This window comes from Rattus norvegicus, chromosome 14, assembly GCF_021556685.1.
Source record: "Rattus norvegicus strain SHRSP/BbbUtx chromosome 14, alternate assembly SHRSP_T2T, whole genome shotgun sequence".
Lineage (NCBI taxonomy): Eukaryota > Metazoa > Chordata > Mammalia > Rodentia > Muridae > Rattus > Rattus norvegicus.
In genome coordinates, this window is record NC_141547.1 from 34339538 (window position 1) to 34361780 (window position 22243).

General features: G+C 46.1%; 1 protein-coding gene across 1 annotated transcript in view; it reads left to right on the top strand.

Annotated features, from left to right (window-relative positions):
- The window catches only part of Scfd2 (sec1 family domain containing 2), a 326684-nt gene that overhangs the window by 303110 nt on the left and 1331 nt on the right, over positions 1-22243 (top strand). The window contains 1 exon segment of the mRNA NM_001017499.1: positions 16259-16378. Coding sequence (NP_001017499.1) covers positions 16259-16378 — 120 coding nt within the window.

Consider the following 22243-nt stretch of genomic DNA (forward strand, 5'->3'; position numbering starts at 1 on the left):
ACACACACATGCGATACCTTTTTTGCTAAGCAAATGGCACATGTTCAGGTCATGGCATGTGCACTTTGCAAGCATGACACTGAACCTAGTGCTGTTCCCTTTCCCTTCTTCACACTTCAGTGGCTGAAGACTTGTTCATACATACATCTGAGCAACCTCCACAGACAATTATGTATTTCCTCATCAAGTCACGAACTTTCATCTTCCCACTTAAGGGAAGCACTTTATACCTTTTCTATGGCTTATCAGATTTGCCAGCACCCTGCTGTTGGGACATAATTTGCACTTTGGGGGCATAATCAAGGAAATTAAGGGGTGCTTGAACACAACGCTTTGATGCCGCCAAGATCGGTTTATAGCCCAGGTGGCCTGAGTGACGAAAGAGGAGGTCCATGTGCAGTATGGGTTCTCTTCATTTCTGGGCAGGAGAGAGCAGGGCAAATTTCATGAGGCTTCTCAGAACCGTTTGGTTTCTAGACGTTTGTTCTCGTATTGTGAATAACTGAAACTGGAACACAAAACCTTAAGCCCGAGGCTTCATTCAAACTTTTCCCAACTATTTCCGGTGCTATTAGCCAACTCCAGTGAGCCTCATCAGCTGCCCTCATTCTCTGGGACAGCAGCTGCTGAGCAAGGCAGCTTCAGCCTGCACCCTCCCAGTCCACCTCCACTGTCTCCTTTCCACAGCACAGCGCTGTTTGTTTCCCTCATGCTTCACCTTCCTAGAGGTGAAGAAGATAAGCAAAGAGGCTGCTGATGTTATAGAACACAAGAGTCAGCGTGTCTGTCAGGAGTGTGGATATGGGGAACAGATGCTGGGGATGCTTGGGGTGTCCTCTCCACTTCACATTTGTCTGTAGCTAGATTGGCTGAACAACGGATGACGCTCCTATCTGTACCCACCCACCCCCACTGTGCACCATAGTCCATGCTCTATGAGCATCCTCCCAGGGTCTGTCAGCAACGGAGGTGGCACACACCAGAGTCCCAAACTTGCAGTCATACTGACAAGAACCACTCAGCCCCTCTATGCCTCCATTTTCTCATCTGATCGTGGAACTGTTGTGAGATGTATAAGGGCATGCTCAGTACCGAGCACCAGGAAAGAGCCACATTCAGTATGGTTAGACCCTATATAGAGCTAATGTTTGGGTGTACACACAGGTAAGGCTGGAACATTATGAGTTTGAAGCCTGGCCTACTAGCAAGAACCTATCTTTGAGAATGAAGAGGAAAGGAGTTGGGTATGGTGGTATATGCTTGTAATCCTAGCACTGGGGGATAAAGGTGAAGAGCTTGTGAATTCAAGGCCAACCTGGGCTACATAACAAGCTTCAGGTCAGCCTAGGCTGCACTGTAAGACACTATCTCAAAAAATTAAAATAGCATAATCAAGTAGAAGGAGAAGTAAGAAAGGATAAAAGTCTGATTTTAAAATGAAGACAAAGAAAAGACTAGACACACTGCCCACAAAAGTCACAGCATTGCAAATTTCTCGAAGTTCACTCTTGCCAGAGGACAAGCAGTTGGGTGACCTGCGTGTCTCCAGAGCCATGTTCATGGGCTGTGATGTTCTTTTCCAGCCCCCATGTCTCTCCACTGTCAGCCTGATTCATTGATCTCCATAGTCTTAGTGACAGAACTTGTCTCTCTTTGAGCAAACTGTGAAGGGCCAACAGGATATGGATGCCATGGCCATGCTGGACGTAGGCTGAACCCAGGACGTCTAAGGTCCTGTCTGTCGCTGAGCTCCCCACACCATCTCCTCACTCCGGGAGACAGTAAGAGCACTCTGTAAGGATTTTCTATGGCTCAGTGTTGTGGCAAGTGTTAGCCCCCCTGCAGATACTTGGACGTGGCCCCCTCAGCCCAGTTTTGCTTGTGTCCATACATTTCTGTTAGCCAAGAGAGTTAAAGTGCGTGTATCTGTCTGATACTCTGAGTCTGACAGAATCTCTGTGGGAAGGGAGGTTCTGATAGCACAGTCTTGGCTCCCGGGACTCAGCATCATTGTCATAGTGTGGACACAATTCTATAGCTGCCTGTTCTTCACAGGACTCTGCTCTACAAATCAGAAACCACAGAAGTCTTTCATTTCCATTGGTTATGCTTGTCCAGTATCAAGTTAGCAGTCATCCTGAACTAGTGACTCATAAGAGTACTAACCATTCATTCTTCTCAGAAGGTTGCACTCAGACCAGAACTCCACATGGCAGAATTTGCTTCCCTGGCCCTTCCACACAGTCACTGAGCTGACGCTGAGCTTAGAACTCAAGGGCTTGTGGTCCAGGTCCTCAGCTCTTCTGCATGATGCGCGTGCTATAAGTGGGGCAGCAAGGGGACTGCATTGGTGCCATGGCCTGAAAGGTAACATCGCTTGCCCAGCACTCCACATGTCAAGGCAGTCCCATCCACAGAATGAAAGCATGAGTCCTTCCTCTTGAAAAGGGACCAAGAGCATGAGGAGAGGAAGTATTGCCTGGATACTTTCAATAAATGCACTCTGTACTCAGGGAAATCCTGGCTTTCTAGGGCATTAAGGGCAACACTAACTGACCCTGGGTTTCCTTTCCTCTTAGAAGACATTGAAACCGTTCATACTTCTGACCTGTGTTCAAGTCAGTGATACCAGGAAGGCTGTAATGGAATAAATGAATGTCACTTGCTAGTTGCACTGGCTGATTTTGTGTGTCAACCACAAGCTGGGGTTATCACAGAGAAAAGGAGCCTCAGTTGTGGAGATGCCGCCATGAGACCCAGCTGTAAAGCATTTTCTCAATTAGTGATCAAGGGGGGAGGACCCAGCCCATTGTGGGTAGTGCAAACCCTGGGCTGGTGGTCCTGGGTTCTATAAGAAAACAGGCTGAGCAAGTCAGGGGAAGCAATCCAATAAGCAGCACCCCTCCATGACTTCTGCATCTGCTCCTGCCTCCAAGTTCCTGCCCTGTGTGAGTTCCAGTCCTGACTTCCTTTGGTAATGAGCAGCAATGTGGAAGTGTAAGCTAAATAAATCCTTTCCTCCCCAACTTGTTTTTTGGTCATGATATTTTGTGCAGGAATACAAACCCTGACTAAGACACTAGTTGTCCAATTGTTAAAACAATCTATTAAAAATGACTTCCTGGATGAGAAGCTGAGGAGAGCAAGCATGCCCTGCTACCTAAGGCAGACTCTCAAGGCAGCCAGAGGACTTGTGACTAGCCACCAAGGCTGTCCTCCTCCTAGGACAGACAACTCAGTGAGGGAGGTCCGCTGAGCTAAGAGGAACAACATGGGTGTAAGCTGGATAGGAAAAACCCAGCGCCCTCACTGGACTCCATACACAGCACCTTGAGGTCCTCTGACAAAAGCTTGATAATGACCTAATGACTCAATCAAAACAGACTTCCCCTCTCACTGCAGTGGAAATTTAATTTAAAACTGGCACATCTAATAGGCAGCACTTTAGAAGTGCGTTTCTGAAATCTGTGGTTTGGATTTGAGTCTCCTGAGACTCATACACTTTATATCTACTCCATGTGTTTGACCCTCAGCTTGTTTTGACTAAGGAACATGATCTGTCAAGATGTTTTCTCTGCTGGAATTGGTGTGGAGAGGGTGGGCTTTGTCTAATGAGATGGCACGAGGCCCTTCTCCCTCCTCTGTGTGCTTTAAGTTTGTGTTTGCTGTAGTTCTTCCATTTCTTAGGTGGCCCTGCTTGATTGGAAAAAGATTCACGGCAAAGATTCAAGCCCCAGTGCCTGCCTCTGGGCGCTGTGTCTGAGTTAATGTGACAGCCTTGTGGCCTGGAAACTGGAAAAAGCCCACATGAAGAAATGGCACTCACACAGGCCTTAGAAACAGTCAAAGCTGTGCGGTAGGATTCCAGCAAGTCTCAGCAACTTAATTAAAGAAAGGCTCATTTATTTAAGAACAAAGGATGTCCAGGGACCCAAAAACAGCAATGCAGAAGAATTAGAACCAAAACCTGGAAAGCCAGCTGGGAAGCAATCAGTCGATGAGAGTCGCCGTGCTCTGCAGAGGAGCGTATTGTAGGTGTTCAAGGGATGCTAGGTGAGTGCCTGGTCGAATGTCCAACCATAGCTTTTGGTTCTCCTTGGTAGCCAGTGAATGTTCACAGAGCCTCATCTGTCTGGAAATGACAAGCCAGGCTCAGGATCTCATTCCATGACCAGATTGAACAGCAAAGGCATACTATAATGATATGGCTGCCACAGCCATTCTGAGCTGAAGGCAGATGATTGGATTATAGATATGACCATCATGCAAAGGAGGCTTCACTGAGGTAGGCTAGGAGTGCTGGGCTTCATGTGAGGATGATGTCAGAGCCTTCGGCTGTGAGAGCTGAGCATACCTCAGAGGTCATCTAGACCCACTCCTTATTACTCATATAAGAAAAACAATTTGGAGAGAGACACTGTTGGATGGAATCCACCGAGCTTAATGGCATTTACGATTAGAAGAAAATGTCAGCCTTGAGCTTGGTCAAATGAGTACAAGTCCTGTGGTTGCTCTGTGCAGCCATTTATAACCATTGTGTAAAGTCTTCTAAATTATGATGCTACTGTGAGGCAGGCTTTGATTTATATCTAATCTTAGCTAAACCTATTGCAAGAGTTCTAATGAAGTGGACTTTGGTAGGATATCTTGACAAAAGCAAAACCTGAACTGTGGCAGTCTTCATACTTTGTCTGACAGGGAGCAATGGCTGCTGTTGGTAAGGGAGACATAGATGTAATAGACACCTGCTCGCTATAGCACAGATTCCCCTATGCGGCTCTGAGTATGTTGAGGGGTGCTACAAGGAAGAGAGAGCCTTGATGTGAGGAGTGGGTGGAGGAGCACAAAGGAGGTCCCCGTGTTTCGGTAATTATTAAATAAATGGCATCTTTTATCCCACACTAGTGTCGGCACCATAGGGCCACATGGTATCTGCAGTGTACCATGCCTTCATCTCAGTGGTGGCCGGCTCTAGTGTGGCTCACGCCGTTATTTCTTACTGTCCTCTAGCCCCAGCAGACTCTTGGCCCCCATTGCTAGCTGTCCTCTCCTGGCTGGCTGGCTGCCAGCCAGGAACTCTCTGGTCCCAGCTACCCAGTAAAATCAGGTCTCTAGAGAAGGTCTGGTAGCGGCAGGCCTATCGTGAACTCTGCCCACACTCCCAGCAACCACCCCTGGTAGTTATAGTATAAACTCCCCAAAACCCATTAAAATCAAGACTCAATAAGCTGTAATGCAGCACTCAGATTTATATGTTAAATTCTCAATCCACAATATGTCCACACAATAAACTCACAACCAATTGATAAAGATATAAACTGCCCACCTAGATAAGATACATTGACCTATAAAATCCATCCCTTAAGAAATATTCAGACTTCCAGTTTCTAGCTAGCGCCTGAACCTCGTTGATCCTGGCCCACAGGTCCCTGCTCCCAAATCCCGTGGAAGAGAGAGCTCATCGCCCAGACATGTGGGCACTCCTGAGACTGCAGGGCAGGAGAGACCGCCAATTCTGCTCACCTTTGCCCACATCCCTGGCCCAAGAGGAAACTGTACAGGAAGATAGGGGCACTCAAGCTTCAGGAGCCCTGCGATCCAGACTGCACCTGGATCTGAAGGGACCAGGGAAAACAGCTCCCTGCACTCAAATCCCATGGGAGGGAGAGCTAGACCTTCAGAGGGGCAGACACAGCTGGGAAACCAGAAGAGAATACTCTCTGTCCACATTTCTGACTCTAGAGGGAAACACCTAGCCCCATCAGGGCCCCCTGCGCACAGGGACCCAGAAGTAGAGGCAGACCCTTCTGGTTGCTGCCCTCATGGGGAGCTGAAACCCAGCCCTGAGGAGTGACTTCAGGCCCAAGACCAGAGGTAAGACCAACTTTTCTGCTCCAAGTGACCTGCCTGGTGGACTCAGGACACAGGCCCACAGGAACAGCTGAAAGTCAGTAGACAGGAACGACTACACGCCTGAAAGCAGAACCCTTTGTTCCCATAACTGGCTGAAAGAGAACAGGAAAACAGGTCTACAGCACTCCTGACACACAGGCCTATAGGACAGTCAAGCCACTGCCAGAAATAGCAGAACAAGGTAACACCAGAGACAACCTGATGGCTAGAGGCAAGCGCAGGAACCCAAGCAACAGAAAGCAAGACTACATGGCATCATCGGAGCCCAATTCTCGCACCAAAGCAAACACTAAATATCCAAACACACCAGAAAAGCAAGATCTAGATTTAAAATCACATTTGATCATGATGATAGAGGACTTTAAGCAAGACATAAAGAAGTCCCTTAGAGAAATGCAGGAAAACACAAGTAAACAAGTAGAAGCCCTTAAAGAGGAAACACAAAAATTCCTGAAAGAATTACAGGAAAACACAATCAAATGGGTGAAGGAATTAAAAATGGAAATAGAAGCAATAAAGAAAGCACAAAGGGACACAACCCCATAGAAAACCAAAGGAAGAGACAAGGAGCCGTAGATACAAGCATCACCAACAGAATACAAGAGATAGAAGAGAGAATCTCAGGAGCAGAGGATTCCATAGAAATCATTGACACAACTGTCAAAGATAATATAAAACAGAAAAAGCTACTGGCCTAAAACATACAGGAAATCCAGGACACAATGAGAAGATCAAACCTAAGGATAATAGGTATAGAAGAGAGTGAAGACTCCCAACTCAAAGGACCAGTAAATACCTTCAACAAAATCATAGAAGAAAACTTCCCTAACCTAAAAAAAGAGATGCCCATAAACATACAAGAAGCCTACAGAACTCTTAATAGATTGGACCAGAAAAGAAACTCCTCCCATCACATAATAGTCAAAACACCAAATGCACAAAACAAAGAAAGAATATTAAAAGCAGTAAGGGAAAAAGGTCAAGTAACATATAAAGGCAGATCTATCAGAATCACACCAGACTTCTCACCAGAGACTATGAAAGCCAGAAGATCCTGGACAGATGTCATACAGACCCTAAAAGAACACAAATGCCAGCCCAGGTTACTGTATCCAGCATAACTCTCAATTAACATAGATGGAGAAACCAAGATATTCCATGACAAAACCAAATTTACACAATATCTTTCTACAAATCCAGCCCTACAAAGGATAATAAATGGTAAAGCCCAACATAAGGAGGCAAGCTACACCCTAGAAAAAGCAAGAAACTAATCGTTTTGCAACAAAACAAAGAGAAGACAAGCACACAAACATAATCTCACCTCCAAATATGAAGATAACAGGAAACAACAGTCACTATTCCTTAATATCTCTGAACATCAATGGACTCAATTCCCCAATATAAAGACACAGATTAACAAACTGGATATGTAATAAGGACCCAGCATTTTGCTGCCTACAGGAAACACAACCTCGGAGACAAAGACGACACTACCTCAGAGTAAAAGGTTAGAAAACAACTTTCCAAGCAAATGGTCCAAAGAAGCAAGGTGGAGTAGCCATTCTAATATCGAATAAAATTTATTTTCAACCAAAAGTCATCAAAAAAGTTAAGGAAGGACACTTCATATTCATCAAAGGAGAAATTCACCAAGACGAACTCTCAATCCTAAATATCTATGCTCCAAATACAAGAGCACCTATATACATGAAAGAAACCTTACTAAAGCTCAAAGCACACATTGAACCTCACACAATAATAGTAGGAGATTTCAACACCCCACTCTCATCACTGAACAGATCATGGAAACAGAAATTAAACAGAGACATAGACAGACTAAGAGAAGCCATGAACCAAATGGACTTAACAGGTATTTATAGAACATTCTATCCTAAAACAAAAGGATATACCTTCGTATCACCACCTCATGGTACTTTCTCCAAAATTGACCATATAATTGGTCACAAAACAGGCCTCAACAGATACAGAAAGATAGAAATAATCCCATGCATCCTATCAGACCACCACAGGATAAAACTGGTCTTCAAAAACAATAAGGAAAGAATGCCCACATATACATGGAAGTTGAACAATGCTCTACTAATTGATGACCTGGTCAAGGAAGAAATAAAGAAAGAAATTAAAGACTTCTTAGAATTTAATGAAAATGAAGGTACAACATACCCAAACTTATGGGACACAATGAAAGCTGTGCTAAGAGGAAACCTCATAGCTCTGAGTGCCTGCAGAAAGAAACAGAAGAGAAGATATAGCAGCAGCTTGACAGCACACCTAAAAACTCTAGAACAAAAAGAAGCAAATACACCCAGGAGGAGTAGAAGGCAGGAAATAATCAAACTCAGAGCTGAAATCAACCGAGTAGAAACAAAAAGGACTATACAAAGAATTAACAGGACCAAAAGCTGATTGTTTGAGAAAATCAACAAAATAGATAAACCCTTAGCCAGACTAACCAGAGGACAAAGAGAGTGTGTCCAAATTAACAAAATCAGAAATGAAAAGGGAGACATAACAACAGATTCAGAGGAAATTAAAAAAATTATCAGATCCTACTACAAAAGCCTATATTCAATAAAACTTGAAAATCTGGAGGAAATAGATAATTTCCTAGACAGATACCAGGTACCAAAGTTAAATCAGGAACAGAAAAACCATGTAAACAACCTCATAATTCCTAAAGAAATAGAAGCAGTCATTAAAAGTCTCCCAACCAGGGCTGGGGATTTAGCTCAGTGGTAGAGCGCTTACCTAGGAAGCGCAAGGCCCTGGGTTCGGTCCCCAGCTCAAAAAAAAAAAAAAAAAAAGTCTCCCAACCAAAAAGAGCCCAGGTCCAGATGGGTTCAGTGCAGAATTCTATCAGACCTTCAAAGAAGACCTCATACCAATACTATCCAAACTATTCCACAAAATTAAAACAGACGGAGCACTACCAAATTCCTTCTATGAAGCCACAATTACTCTTATACCTAAACCACACAAAGACCCAACAAAGAAAGAGAACTTCAGACCAATTTCCCTTATGAATATCGATGCAAAAATACTCAGTAGAATTCTTGCAAACCGAATTCAAGAGCACATCAAAACAATCATCCACCATGATCAAGTAGGCTTCATCCCAGGCATGCAGGGATGGTTTAATATACGGAAAACCATCAACGTGATCCATTATATAAACAAACTGAAAGAACAGAACCACATGATCATTTCATTAGATGCTGAGAAAGCATTTGACAAAATTCAACACCCCTGCATGATAAAAGTCCTGGAAAGAACAGGAATTCAAGGACCATACTTAACATAGTAAAGGCCATATACAGCAAACCAGTTGCTAACATTAAACAAAATGGAGAGAAACTTGAAGCCATCCCACCAAAATCAGGGACTAGACAAGGCTGCCCACTATCTCCCTACTTATTCAATATAGTTCTCGAATTCCTAGCCAGAGCAATCAGACAACAAAAGGAGATCAAAGGGATACAGATTGGAAAGGAAGAAGTCAAAATACCACTATTTGCAGATGGTATGATAGTATATTTAAGTGATCCCAAAAGTTCTACCAGAGAACTACTAAACCTGATAAACACCTTCTGCAAAGTGGCTGGGTATAAAATTAACCTAAATAAATCAGTAGCCTTCCTCTACACAAAAGAGAAGCAAGCTGAGAAAGAAATTAGGGGAACGACACCCTTCATAATAGTCCCAAATAATATAAAATACCTCGGTGTGACTTTAACCAAGCAAGTGAAAGATCTGTATGATAAGAACTTCAAGCCGTTGAAGAAAGAAATTGAAGATCTCAGAAGATGGAAAGATCTCCCATGCTCATGGATTGGCAGGATTAATATAGTAAAAATGGCCATTTTACCAAAAGTGATCTACAGATTCAATGCAATCCCCATCAAAATTCCAATCTAATTCTTCATAGAGTTAGAACAATTTTCAAATTCATCTGGAATAACAAAAAACCCAGGACAGCTAAAACTATCCTCAACAATAAAAGGACTTCTGGGGGAATCACTATACCTGAACTCAAACAGTATTATAGAGCAATGGTGATAAAAACTGTATGGTATTGGTACAGAGACAGGCAGATAGACAAGTGGAATAGAATTAAAGACCCAGAAATGAACCCACACACCTATGGTCACTTGATTTTTGACAAAGGAGCCAAAACTATCCAATGGAAAAAAGATAGCATTTTCAGCAAATGGTGCTGGTTCAACTGGAGGTCAGCATGTAGAAGAATGCAGATCGATCCATTCTTATCACCCTGTACAAAGCTTAAGTCCAAGTGGATCAAGGACCTCCACATCAAACCAGATACACTCAAACTAATAGAAGAAAAAGTGGGGAAGAATCTCGAACACACGGGCACTGGAGAAAATTTCCTGACCAAAACACCAATGGCTTATGCTCTAAGATCAAGAATCGACAAATGGGATCTCATAAAACTGCAAAGCTTCTATAAGGCAAAGGACACTGTTGTTAGGACAAAACAGCAACCAACAGATCAGGAAAAGATCTTTACCAATCCTACAACTGATAGAGGGCTTATATCCAAAATATACAAAGAACTCAAGAAGTTAGACTGCAGGGAGACAAATAACCCTATTAAAATGTTGGGTTCAGAGCTAAACAAAGAATTCACAGCTGAGGAATGCCGAATGGCTGAGAAACACCTAAAGAAATGTTCAACATCTTTAGTCATAAGGGAAATGCAAATCAAAACAACCCTGAGATTCCACCTCACATCAGTCAGAATGGCTAAGATCAAAAACTCTGGTGACAGCAGATGCTGGCGAGGACGTGGAGAAAAAGGAACACTCCTCCATTGTTGGTGGGATTGCAGACTGGTAAAACCATTCTGGAAATCAGTCTGGAGGTTCCTCACAAAATTGGACATTGAACTACCTGAGGACCCAGCTATACCTCTCTTGGGCATATACCCAAAAGATGCCCCAACATATAACAAAGGCACATGCTCCACTATGTTCATAGCAGCCTTATTTATAATAGCCAGAAGCTGGAAAGAACCCAGATGCCCTTCCACAGAGGAATAGATACAGAAAATGTGGTACATCTACACAATGGAATATTACTCAGCTATCAAAAACAATGACTTTATGAAATTCATAGGCAAATGGATGGAACTGGAAAATATCATCCTGAGTGAGGTAACCCAATCACAGAAAAACACACATGGTATGCACTCATTGATAAGTGGATATTAGCCCAAATGCTCGAATTACCCTAGATGCACAGAACACATGAAACTCAAGAAGGATAATCAAAGTGTGGGTGCTTCACTCCTTCTTTAGAAGGGGAACAAGAATACCCTTGGGAGGGGATAGGGAGGCAAAGTTTAGAACAGAGGCTGAAGAAACACCCATTCAGAGCCTGCCCCACATGTGGCCCATACATATACAGCCACCCAATTAGACAAGATGGATGAAGCAAAGAAGTGCAGGCCGACAGGAACCGAATGTAGATCTCTCCTGAGAGACACAGCCAGAATACAGCAAATACATAGGCAAATGCCATCATTAAACCACTGAACTGAGAACAGGACTCCCATTGAAGGAATCAGAGAAGGACTGAAAGAGCTTGAAGGGGCTCGAGACCCCATATGAACAACAGTGCCAACCAACCAGAGCTTCCAGGGACTAAGCCACTACCCAAAGACTATACATGGACTGACCCTGGACTCTGACCTCATAGGTAGCAATGAATAGCCTAGTAAGATCACTAGTGGAAGGGGAAGTCCTTGGTCCTGCCAAGACTGAACCCCCAGTGAATGGGATTCTTGGGGGGAAGGTGGTAATGGGGGGAGGATTGGGAGGGTAACACCCATATAGAATGGGAGGGGAATAACATTTGAAATGTAAATAAATACCCAATTTAACATAGATGGAAAGAAAACCAAAAAAAAGAAATATTCATAACTACCTATGGCCATTTAAGGCCACCCAGATCTGGATTGTCCTTCTCTGCCTGTCCTCCATCTTGGTATCTCTCCTCTCTCCCTTTTCTCTCTCCCTCCTTACCAAAACTTTGTCCCTATATTACCTTTCACTGTCTAATGATGGGCCTTGACCTAACTTGTGCCAGCCCTCGCCTGCATACAGCATCTACCTGCACGCCAGGAGGATAGGTATTGTCAGGGCAGTAGAGCCCACACAGAAGGCTGAGTTGTATGCTCTATGGAGGGCTTCTTGTCACTCCAGGGGGCTGGGGCAAACGTTGCCAGTGGAGAGAGAATACAAGGATGGATAAATGGAAGCTGGAGCTACATCAACAAGGGCTGGAAATGTATGTTTTTACCAAATTGTATCAAAAAACAAGCATTCCCTGTGCTAGTTAATGTATTAAAAAATTCCCTGTACTTGTTAATTTCTGTCATAGTCACAAACTGGAGACTCCTGGAAAGAAGGAACCTCAATTAAAATATTGTCCCCATCAGATTGGTAATGTTTTCTGTGTGGGGTCCCAGCCCAGTGCAGGAAGCATTTGCCACCCTAGGGAGCTGGTCCTGGTTGTATGAGAAAGTCATGGGAACAGACCAACAGACAGCATTCAGCTATGGTTTCTGACTCTGCTCCCATGTGAGTTCCCACCCAGTCTCCCCTTAATGATGGGCTTATTGCCCTGGCAGCACTGAGTGATGGGAAGCCAGGGTGGGCCTGGAACTAGATAAGGCAAGAAAGAGGAAAGATGAGACTCTTCAATAAGGCTGAGGACATGGGGACCAGGAAGAGTCACTAGCTTCCACAGATGGGGATTGGTTGAGTATGGCACCTCAAGCAGTGCCTCTCATAGAAGTTGTTCAATAAATATTCACTGAACGATGACTGGGTAAAGAAGTGTTTGGAGGCAGTGGTAATGGTATTTGTGACTCCTGATGGCCATTTTCAGAGTTAGCATGGGTCTTTCCATGGCCTGGTCTCTTCTTAAGGCCTGAGCCTCTCTCACTGCCTCTGTAAAGCACTAATGGAGAATGGGGATCCTGATTGTACCTATTCTGAGGATAAGTGAGCCACAGATGAAGGGAAACTGAGTGAAGGACCATATCTCAGGGAGAACTGGGAGCAGCAGTCTGCAGCAGCAGTCCCAGAATTCCTCAAAAGTTCAAGCACTGGAAGCAGCAGGATCCTCACCGTGACATCATAGAAGTCAATCCAGACATTGGATATTCCCAGAGCCCACACCTGCAGAGCCCCAGAGCCTGCACTGAGATCCTGGTATAGTGTAGGGAGGAAGCCATATACCCTGACCAGAGCCGACATCCTCAGTCCCAGCCCTCCAGGGCTCATCAAGTGACAGAGAGCAGAGACTTTGCCTGCTTTATTACGCCCTGTGTGCAGTGACATGCTGTGTCAAGCTTTCATCTTTAGATTGTCACCCCGCAGACTTACACAGACGGTGAAGTCATGTATGGCTGCTTGTGAGGAATTTGGGATTGGGATGAGAAAGGCTCCACTTCCCAGCAGCCTGCTGGCCTGGCACGCTCTGCAGAGAAACCTTGGTATCAACATACAAATCTAAACCAAAACCAAAATAGCAAACACCAGCATGCATCATTGGACCATGTGTTTGTGCCTAGACCAGCATTTCCCCAGCCCTGCCCCCACCCCTTACTCCCCAGCCCGCCCCCCCACTCCTTAGCCCACAGCCCCACCCTCGTTCCTTAGCCCCCCCCACCCAGTGCTCCCCCTCGCTCCTTAGGCCCCTTAGCCCCATCCCTGCTTTTTACATACACACACACACACACACACACACACACACACACACACACGCGCGCGCGCGCGCGCGCGCGCACACACCACCCCTCTCCTTAGCCCCAGGGAATTGCTCTTTGGTGTTGCTGCCTTTCATTTTCTTCCCCCTTTTCATCTTCTACTGTGTCCTTCCAAGATTCTCAGCATGTGCTTCAGATTCCAAACTCTCTTATGCAAAGCATGTCTTGAGGAACATACTGTGCCATGCTAAAGTTTCAGAGCCAGTTGTATTTCTGTCCCAGGATTAAGTGGGAAACAGCAGTTGTTTGTGAGACTGGGAGGTTTCCTGGGGTCTGGTTACTCAGACAAAACCATGCATAAACCAGACGAAGTGGTTCTGAGACATCTCTAAGAAGAGGCCATCACAGGAAACTACAACCCATCAAAATGCAGAGAGCAGGGGACCAAGCAGCACGCCGCCCCAAATGGTACATCTACAACACAACTCTTCCTCCTCCTCCTGCTCATTTTCCTCCTGAGGTTCAGGGATCACCAGGAAAGAGGGGGTTGGAAGATGGTAAGAGCCAAAAAAACAGGAAGTCAGGAGTGTCAGAGAGATACTCCCATGAAGTCTCGTTAGCATGCCTGCCTAGGGGACATGGCACCAACAGACATGGTAACGTGAAGGGGGAGACCTTGTGGGGTACCACATGCAGCTCAGGAACCCCCAGAGTGAAAGTTTTCCCTGGGAAAGAGTTCCCAGTTATTATCTAGCACCAAGTGGCCAGCCCTGAAATCATACACATGCAAGTAATGTTCTACAGTCCAGGAAGGTTACATTTATATTTAGGAATAGATGTAGATATAAATATGGATATCGAGAGAGAACAGGAGGGAGAATACATGTGTGGGATGGATTAGAAAATGGAGAGGGAAGGAGGAAAATAGTATTTTAAAAATAAAACCACCTGAGAGTGATGTATGTCTTTAATCCCAGCATTTAGAGGGCATAGGCAGGTTGATCTCTGAGTTTGCGTCCAGCCTGGTCTACATAGTGACTTCCAGGGCTGCACAGGAAACTCTGCCTCAAAAAGAAAAACAAATTAAATTTATTAAAGTCTAAGATAACAGGAATCAGGAATTGTCTGTGAGCTTGCACAGCCTATACGTTTGCTCTCTGTTATTTATTTAATTCATTGTTGTTGTTGTTGTTGTTGTTGTTGTTGTTGTTGTTGTTGTTGTGTGCTTGTAATGTGTGACACATTTGCCACAGCCTGTGTGTGGAGTCTGCTCCCCCTTTGTGTGGATTCCAGAGGTCAGACACAGGCTGTCAGGATTGTGTGGCGAGCCTTTACCTGTTGAGCCCCCTCGCCTGCCTGGCTTAGCTCTCTCATCCATGAGGGCTCACTGTGTGTGACACTGTGCTCAGCACCAAATCGCCAAGGTAGATGCTCAAGAGTCAGGGAGAAGGCGGAGCTGTGATCGGGTTTGCCAAGGTCAGGATGGAAGATCTTGATGGACAGCCACCATGGGACAGGAGGACGAGGAGGCCTGGGGACAGAAAGCATAAGAAGGGGACAATGGGGGGGAGGTGAGGACACTGCCCACAGGGAAGACTGAATGCAGCTTACAGACAGCACTTGGGAACTGAATATCATGGCACTGACCTAGGACAAAGCCCATTCTGTGGCCCACCAGGGCCCACAGGCCACACAGCTTTCCTCCTGACCTGGAAAACTCCCAGGTGTTTAGGTAGCTTCACCTCACCCATGACTTTGGTGGCCATTCAGGCAGGTGACAGCACCTTCCTGGGCAATGTCGTGGGTGCTGGGTCCTGCCTGCTCCACACAGCTGCCGGCTGCTTAGGTATAGAACTTGACTCAGGCCATTTGTCCTGCTCTCCTGAGGAGGACAGCGGTCTGACACCTACTGCCTTCAGCAGCCCTCTCCTGTTCTCCTGAGGCCTTCATCGCTGGGTGAGTTTCTCATTTTAGTATATAATACTACTCATGGGTAAAATCATAAAAACCAAGAGAAGGGATCTACTGAGCAGTTAATGTGACGTTCTCACAGAGTAGGTCTTGGCCGTGGCCAGTTTGGTGAAGTGTCTGGTTCTAAATCATGCAGGCTCTAGGAGGGTGACCTGTTTCTGTATACCTGTATATTTCTGTAAACCTCCATCCCACCACAAGAACCAACTGGGTTAGTTCCGCAGATAGTGACAGACACCAAGTCTGCTTACAGAGGGTAAGCACGGCAGGAATCTAAGGCATCCCTGCTCCTGTGGAGTAGAGGAACAAACACATGGCCAGAGAGGCAGCTGAGGCAGAGCTGTGAGACAAAGGACAGCGGTGTTCTGAGTCCTGAACAAAGACGAGCAGGAAGGTGTCACTCAGCCCTTCTCCTACTTCATGACTCCTGCGCCCCTAGCTCTCCTTTTGATAAAGCCTTTATGTAAGGATGTACTAAGGTGCCATGTTGTGCAGTCCTGGCCAACAGAGTCACAAGGCATCAGCTCATCTGGTTGTAAGTAAGTCATCACTGTCCCCCAGCAGGAGGAAAGCGGTGGCCATTGCTGCCATCTGACCTGATGTTCTGTTTTGCAGGTGAGCCGGCCCCATCCCAGTGACCATCCCCTCTTGATCCTCTTTGTGGTGGGCGGCGTCACAGTTGCTGAAGCCAAAATGGTCAAAGACCTTGTAGCATCTCTGAAGCCAGGAACCCAGGTACTGAGTCATGGGTGAGACGAACAGCAGTGGGAGGTGGTGTGGGCTTCCTTACCCCTCTTCCGGCTTGCACTCCTCTCTCCACTCCTTCTACCCATATCCTATCATCCTACCATGTTCTCCTCCTGGCCACTCCCCCACAGTCATCGTCCTTTCCAGACCAATCCACTCACACTTCCCTGGAGAGCATTTTCTTCCTTATGGTTAAGGACCTACCACTTGGGCAGCCTTCATCATAACTGGTTAAATTCCCTCACCAAGCAGAGGGATCCCTGTTTTGCACAGTAAGTGGTGCCAGCCAGGAAGTAAAGCAAGTATGGGTCCAGCAGCAGGCCAAGGCTATAACCCTCAAAACCCTCAGACCTCCAATCCCCAGCATCTGTGTCCTCCAGCTTGTCCGCCTGCTAAAAGTTCTACCACCTCCCAAAACCTCCAGTGGAGGTCATGTGTGAGTTCACTTCTAAACTGCACTGAGGGATTCAGGGGCCTCTTCCCACCTGTGGTAGTCAGGGGGAAAGAGTGGTGTCAGAGGTTCAAAACCTCATTCAAGACACTAGCTCATACTGCCCACACAGCGGCACAGAAAACCACTCGGCAGGAATGGCAGGTAGCATTCTAGCCCGGTCCTGCCTATCTAGGTGGTGTTGTGGCCTCCTTCTGATTCCACCACGCTCTGTGTATCTATACAGCCAGCCTTCTCTCTTTCCCTGACATCCTGCCGGTTGCTCTGAATGCTTCCTGAGTCTCTCCTAGCCTCTGAACCAATGTTATTCAGTAAAGCCCTTGCCTACTCACTGTCTGCTCCATATTTGTTAGCGTAGTCCCTTCCACCACACATAAGCTCTTTGAGGACAAAGGCCTAGACCTGAGCGTGTGGCAGGAGCTTAGTAGGCCTGGTGTTTTGGTGGATTTATTGATTCCAGGAGAATTCGGTAAAAACTATCTGTGATGCTGAGTGCCTGAACCTACTGACGAAATGAAGGATCCCCAATCTCTCTTCCTATCAAGACACCCAAGGGATGGGATGGGATGGGATGGGATGGGATGGGGTGGGGTGGCTTGAGATGGGGTGGGGTGGGGTGGGATGGGGTGGGATGGGATGGAAGCTATGTAGGAGCAGGCCCAGATGTAGGAAACTGCAGTCATTTTCTATGACCCTCTCTGCTATAATTGTCACCAATTATTGTCAGAGTTGATAAATTTCTGCAAAACTAATACTTGTATCCTCATTTTGTACCCTGTACCAGCAGAATTAAGAATCTGTTAATGAAACTTCTTTCAATCAAGCACCTTTTATATAGGAACCACATTCCTAATTCTCTAGAATGCCTGTGCATTGAAACAGCCTGCGAGACACTGCAATCCCTTCTCTAAAAGGATAGGGTGCAGAAGCTTTCAAAGTCCATTGACAGTATTGCGGTGGAGGCCAGAATCAGCAGGCTAGTCTAACCCTGTACCTACTCATCTGCAGACAGAGCATTCCAGAGTATTGAGGGCTTAGGGACAGGCTTGACTACTCCTTGTCCTTTATGCAGAAACTCTCTGGGCATCTGGGAAAACAGAAATGGCCCTTTGGTCTCCAAGCTTGTGAGAGTGGGGAGATTGTCTGGGTGCTGCTGGAGTGACATCCCTGAGGACCACAGCCCTTCCTTCCGCCTGGCAGGTAGCTGCCCTAGCCAGCGGCTAATGAAAGCTCAGCTCCAGATGTTAGAAGCGCCCTGGGAACCAGACCTTGCTGCTGAGTGTTCCCAAGACAGTGTGTGGGTCAGTTCCCTTCTCTGCTTATGCTCACACAGCAGTTGGGAGAGTGTGAACCCCACTGAAAGAGAAGGTTCCATAGACGTGGTGTATCAAAGGCACAGCTAGCCTGACCATGTGTGAGCAATGCCCACCTATGTAACGGAAGCCTCTCTTCTTCCCTTACCAACCCACCACAGACAGGCACAGGACAGGAGTATTCTTACATTCCTTTCCTCAGAGTGCTTGTGCTGGGTACTGTCTTGTCACTCTGCTCTATGGCATGGGACCCTGAGGCCAGATGCTTCAGCCAGCTCAACTCTGTTGCTGCTGCATGGTGGCCATGAGGTGCGAGTTATCCTCACAGAAAACAGCCAGGTCAGGAAAAGAAAGAGAGGTCAAGCATGGGAGCTCCCAGCTCTCTGCTGCTTTCATGGATGGGTGTAGATGCCACACTTCCATACACTTCCAACTTCTGAAACAGAATGTATAGTGAGAAAGGTGAGAAACACAAGTGATAGATAGATAGATAGATAGATAGATAGATGATAGATAGATAGATAATAGTCAGACAGACAGATAATAGATGATAACTAATAGACAGATGATAGATAGATGATAGAGAGATAGATAATAAATAGATGATAGATAGATAGATGATAGATAGATAGACAAATAATAGATGATAGCTAATAGACAGATGATAGATGATAGCTAATAGACAAATGATAGATTATAGATAGATAGATAGATAGATAGATAATAGATGATAGCTAGTAGACAGATGATAGATAATAAATAGATAATAGATAGATAATGGATGATAGATAATAGGTAGATGATAGATAGATAATAGATAGATAGATAGATAGATAGATAGATAGATAGATAGATAGATGGTACATAAATAGATGATAGATAATAGATAGATGATAGGTAGGTAGATAGATAGATGGATAGATAGGCCCAGAAATCTGGCCATACACAATTCTACATACATTTTTGGGGGTTCAGAGTAATATAGCCTGTTCCACATCATTGTAAAATTGGTGGGGAACCCCAAGAAGGTTAAAATCTGCAACATTAACAGAAAAGCAGAAGGGGTGAAGCATGAAGATGATGGACTGTCATGGTGCGAGCTCTGCAGGAGAGCTGACAACCAGCACTGAGATCTGGGACCAAGTGGGTCACCGTTGTTCCAGAAAGAATAGCTGTCTGCCTGGATTAACCAGCTGAGCATTTTATGTTTTGGGCTCAGTGGGGTAATGTGTCCCATGTAGCTGGTAGACAAGCAGGGTTAGATTGTAGCACTAATACATGTGTGCAAAACCATTGCTGCTGATGGATGACCTGTGCTGTGTGGTCATTTGGGTGGAGGGGGCAGAAGCATTGGATTTAGGAGAAAGAGAGAGGAGAATACTGTCTGGTCTTTTTGATTCTCGGTATTGGAAATCAGAAGGCCCCACTCTCCAAATCCTAGATACTAACTCCCACCTCCAAACTCAGCAGAAATAGAATGGAGACGTGCTGGCACCTGCAAAGAACAGTGTGGCTGGGGAGACTAATGCCAGCCAGCAGCCGCCAAGGACCAGGCTTCCCCAGCCAAATGCAGAGCATGCCAAGCAGAGGGCTCTGGGGACCCTAAGCTGCTCCATGCCATGCACTGTCAGCCAGCATGCGAGTAAACTCCATCTGCTGACAGCCGTGGTAGGACCTGCACCGTTAGCCACACTCGCTCACACCTAAACCACAGTTGCTGTAGCTCTCTGTGCTTGGGCGGGGTCTTCATAGACTTCTTCTCTGCTAAATGTCATTTCTCAGTTCGACGGTCAAATCTATCTGCAGTCGGCAACAGGTGGGCCTTGTGGGAAGTGTTCTGGTCAGTGGTGGTGCACAGTGCAGATGGCGGTGTCCTGAGGAAGAATCTCTCTTCTCTGAGTCTCACATGTAGCAACTGACAGGTAGAGATGAGACAGTCAGGAACTGGGGAGTCAGGGTTAAACTCTGCTTAAACTTGAATGATGCCAGGCCTGCGCTGAGGGGCAGGAAAAGCAACAGCAGCCGACGAGAGAGTTGTATGGCAAGGAGAGGAAAGAGGGGAAAACTGTAACTAGGGGGAGGAGGACCAGAAGGCAGAGAGCAAGGACCCTTTGTGTAAGGACCAGGTAGCCCTGGGAGTTTTGTCTGTTCCCCAGATCTCCAAGACAGGCTAGCCAGCTCTCTGGAAGATAGTCTCCAATGTTAATCAGCCTCCACGCCGGCTGCATTTCTCTTTTACCCGATAGACCCGTGTCAAGCTAGTCTCGGCTTTTTCCTCCTACGTGGAGCCAAGTTTTTAGAATGATTATTTTAGCCAAATAATGCAGACATGGTCTTGTTTGAATTAACTTTAAAAAAAATTAAAAACAATCTAAAGCAGTCTACTTGTCCAAAGTGCCAGGGCTATAAATAAATAAAGGAGGAATAAGGCGGAGTAGGGACCATGGGCTCAGCAGGTAAGAGCACTTGTTGCTCTTGCACAGAACTCAGATACACTTCCCAGCACCCCCAAGAGCCACCTGTGACTCCAGTCCCAGGGGACCCCACACTCTCTTCTGCCCATTCAGTTCTTTTGCTCCGTTAGTCCCTGCTCTGTACCAGACACGGTGCTAAAGGAACAATGAGAAGTAACAAACAGCCCCAAGACACACTCAGGCTGGCGGTGGGAAGGGTAATCCAGGAAGGCTTGCTGGAGGTGGAGACATCTTAGTATTTGAAAGGCCACGGAAAGAGTAGAGGGACTCTGCCTAAAAAGGAACATTCCAAAGATCCAGTTGTGTAGCTGCAGATACCTGAGGTTAGCTGACACATGGGACTGACCATAAAGGGTGGTGGAAGAAAGAACTGTTAGAGCCCAGCAGGAAGCAGACTCTATCGGCCTGGAATGTTGTCCTGGGGCCTGGGCTTATCAAATAGCGGTGAGAGGGAAGCAAAGCTTGGAATCCTATGAGTAAGAGACATTGCATGGAAAGCACTGTCTGTCAACGTCACCTGCCCTTCCTCACTTAAGGACAGCAGTAAGCTGCAAAGAGGGACAGCAGCAGAGGGAGCAATGGCAGCCATCCCCGCTGAAGCATGCCTTGTGCTCCACATTCCTCACAGTGGTCGTGGGCAGACAGTGTTAGTCATACCTTAAAGATGGGCAACCTGCGACTTGGAGTGATTAAGCAGCGCTCCAGGGTAAGCAGCCTTAGCTGGTCCAGCTCAAGCTGGACACGTCTAAGCCTGCACTCTTCCTCACGGTTCTCTAGACGAGCTCTTGGACTCTTCCTCCCTCCCTCACAGGCCCCTTAACCTACTTCACACACCACCTCTGCTTCCTAGTGTTTGTTTCTACCTGATCCAGAGCAGGCCCCAGACATCCTCAGCTAAGGACTCAGGAGGCTGTCACCTCATGGGCCTTCTTCTTGTTTAGATCAGACGAGCCTGGTCTTTGTGTTCCCACTCAGAGAAAACTGATCCGTTCTCTGTTAGCCATGGCTGTGAGCCCAGCGTAGGACCTGAACCAGAGAGACTCCTTGGGCTGCATTAGCTGCTCTCAGTGTTGACGTCGGCTGGCTCTGTAGACGGCATACCCCCACCAAGTTAATCAAACCTGACACCAAGATGTAAGCTTCTTCAGAGACACACTTCATCCTCACTCCTGCCCCTCACTCACCTCAGCTGAAGAGGCATCTACTGACTTTACATAGTGTCTGAGTCCCTGGCAGTATGGCAGGGACTGACAAGTCATGGTGACAGAGAGTCTTCAGTATATTTGCCATTACTGGACTCTTCTACTCACAGGGGTCTGCATCCAGAGACTGGGCAAAGTGTGTGTGTGTGTGTGTGTGTGTGTGTGTGTGTGTGTGTGTGTAAGTCCATAAATCTCCCCTAAAACTATATCAACCTATATGTATTTCTCTAGACAATCCTGTACTTTCAAATGATTCCAAGGGGAGTCTGCAAACCTATCACAAACATCACCTAATCCCAGTGAAGCGGTAGCCTACGGTAGTCAATCGAGCTCTTCCCAGGCCCTCAGCAGAGGAACTTACACAATCCTGGTGACGCTGCTGCAAGCTCACTGTTCTCTTTTTCCTGGGACTT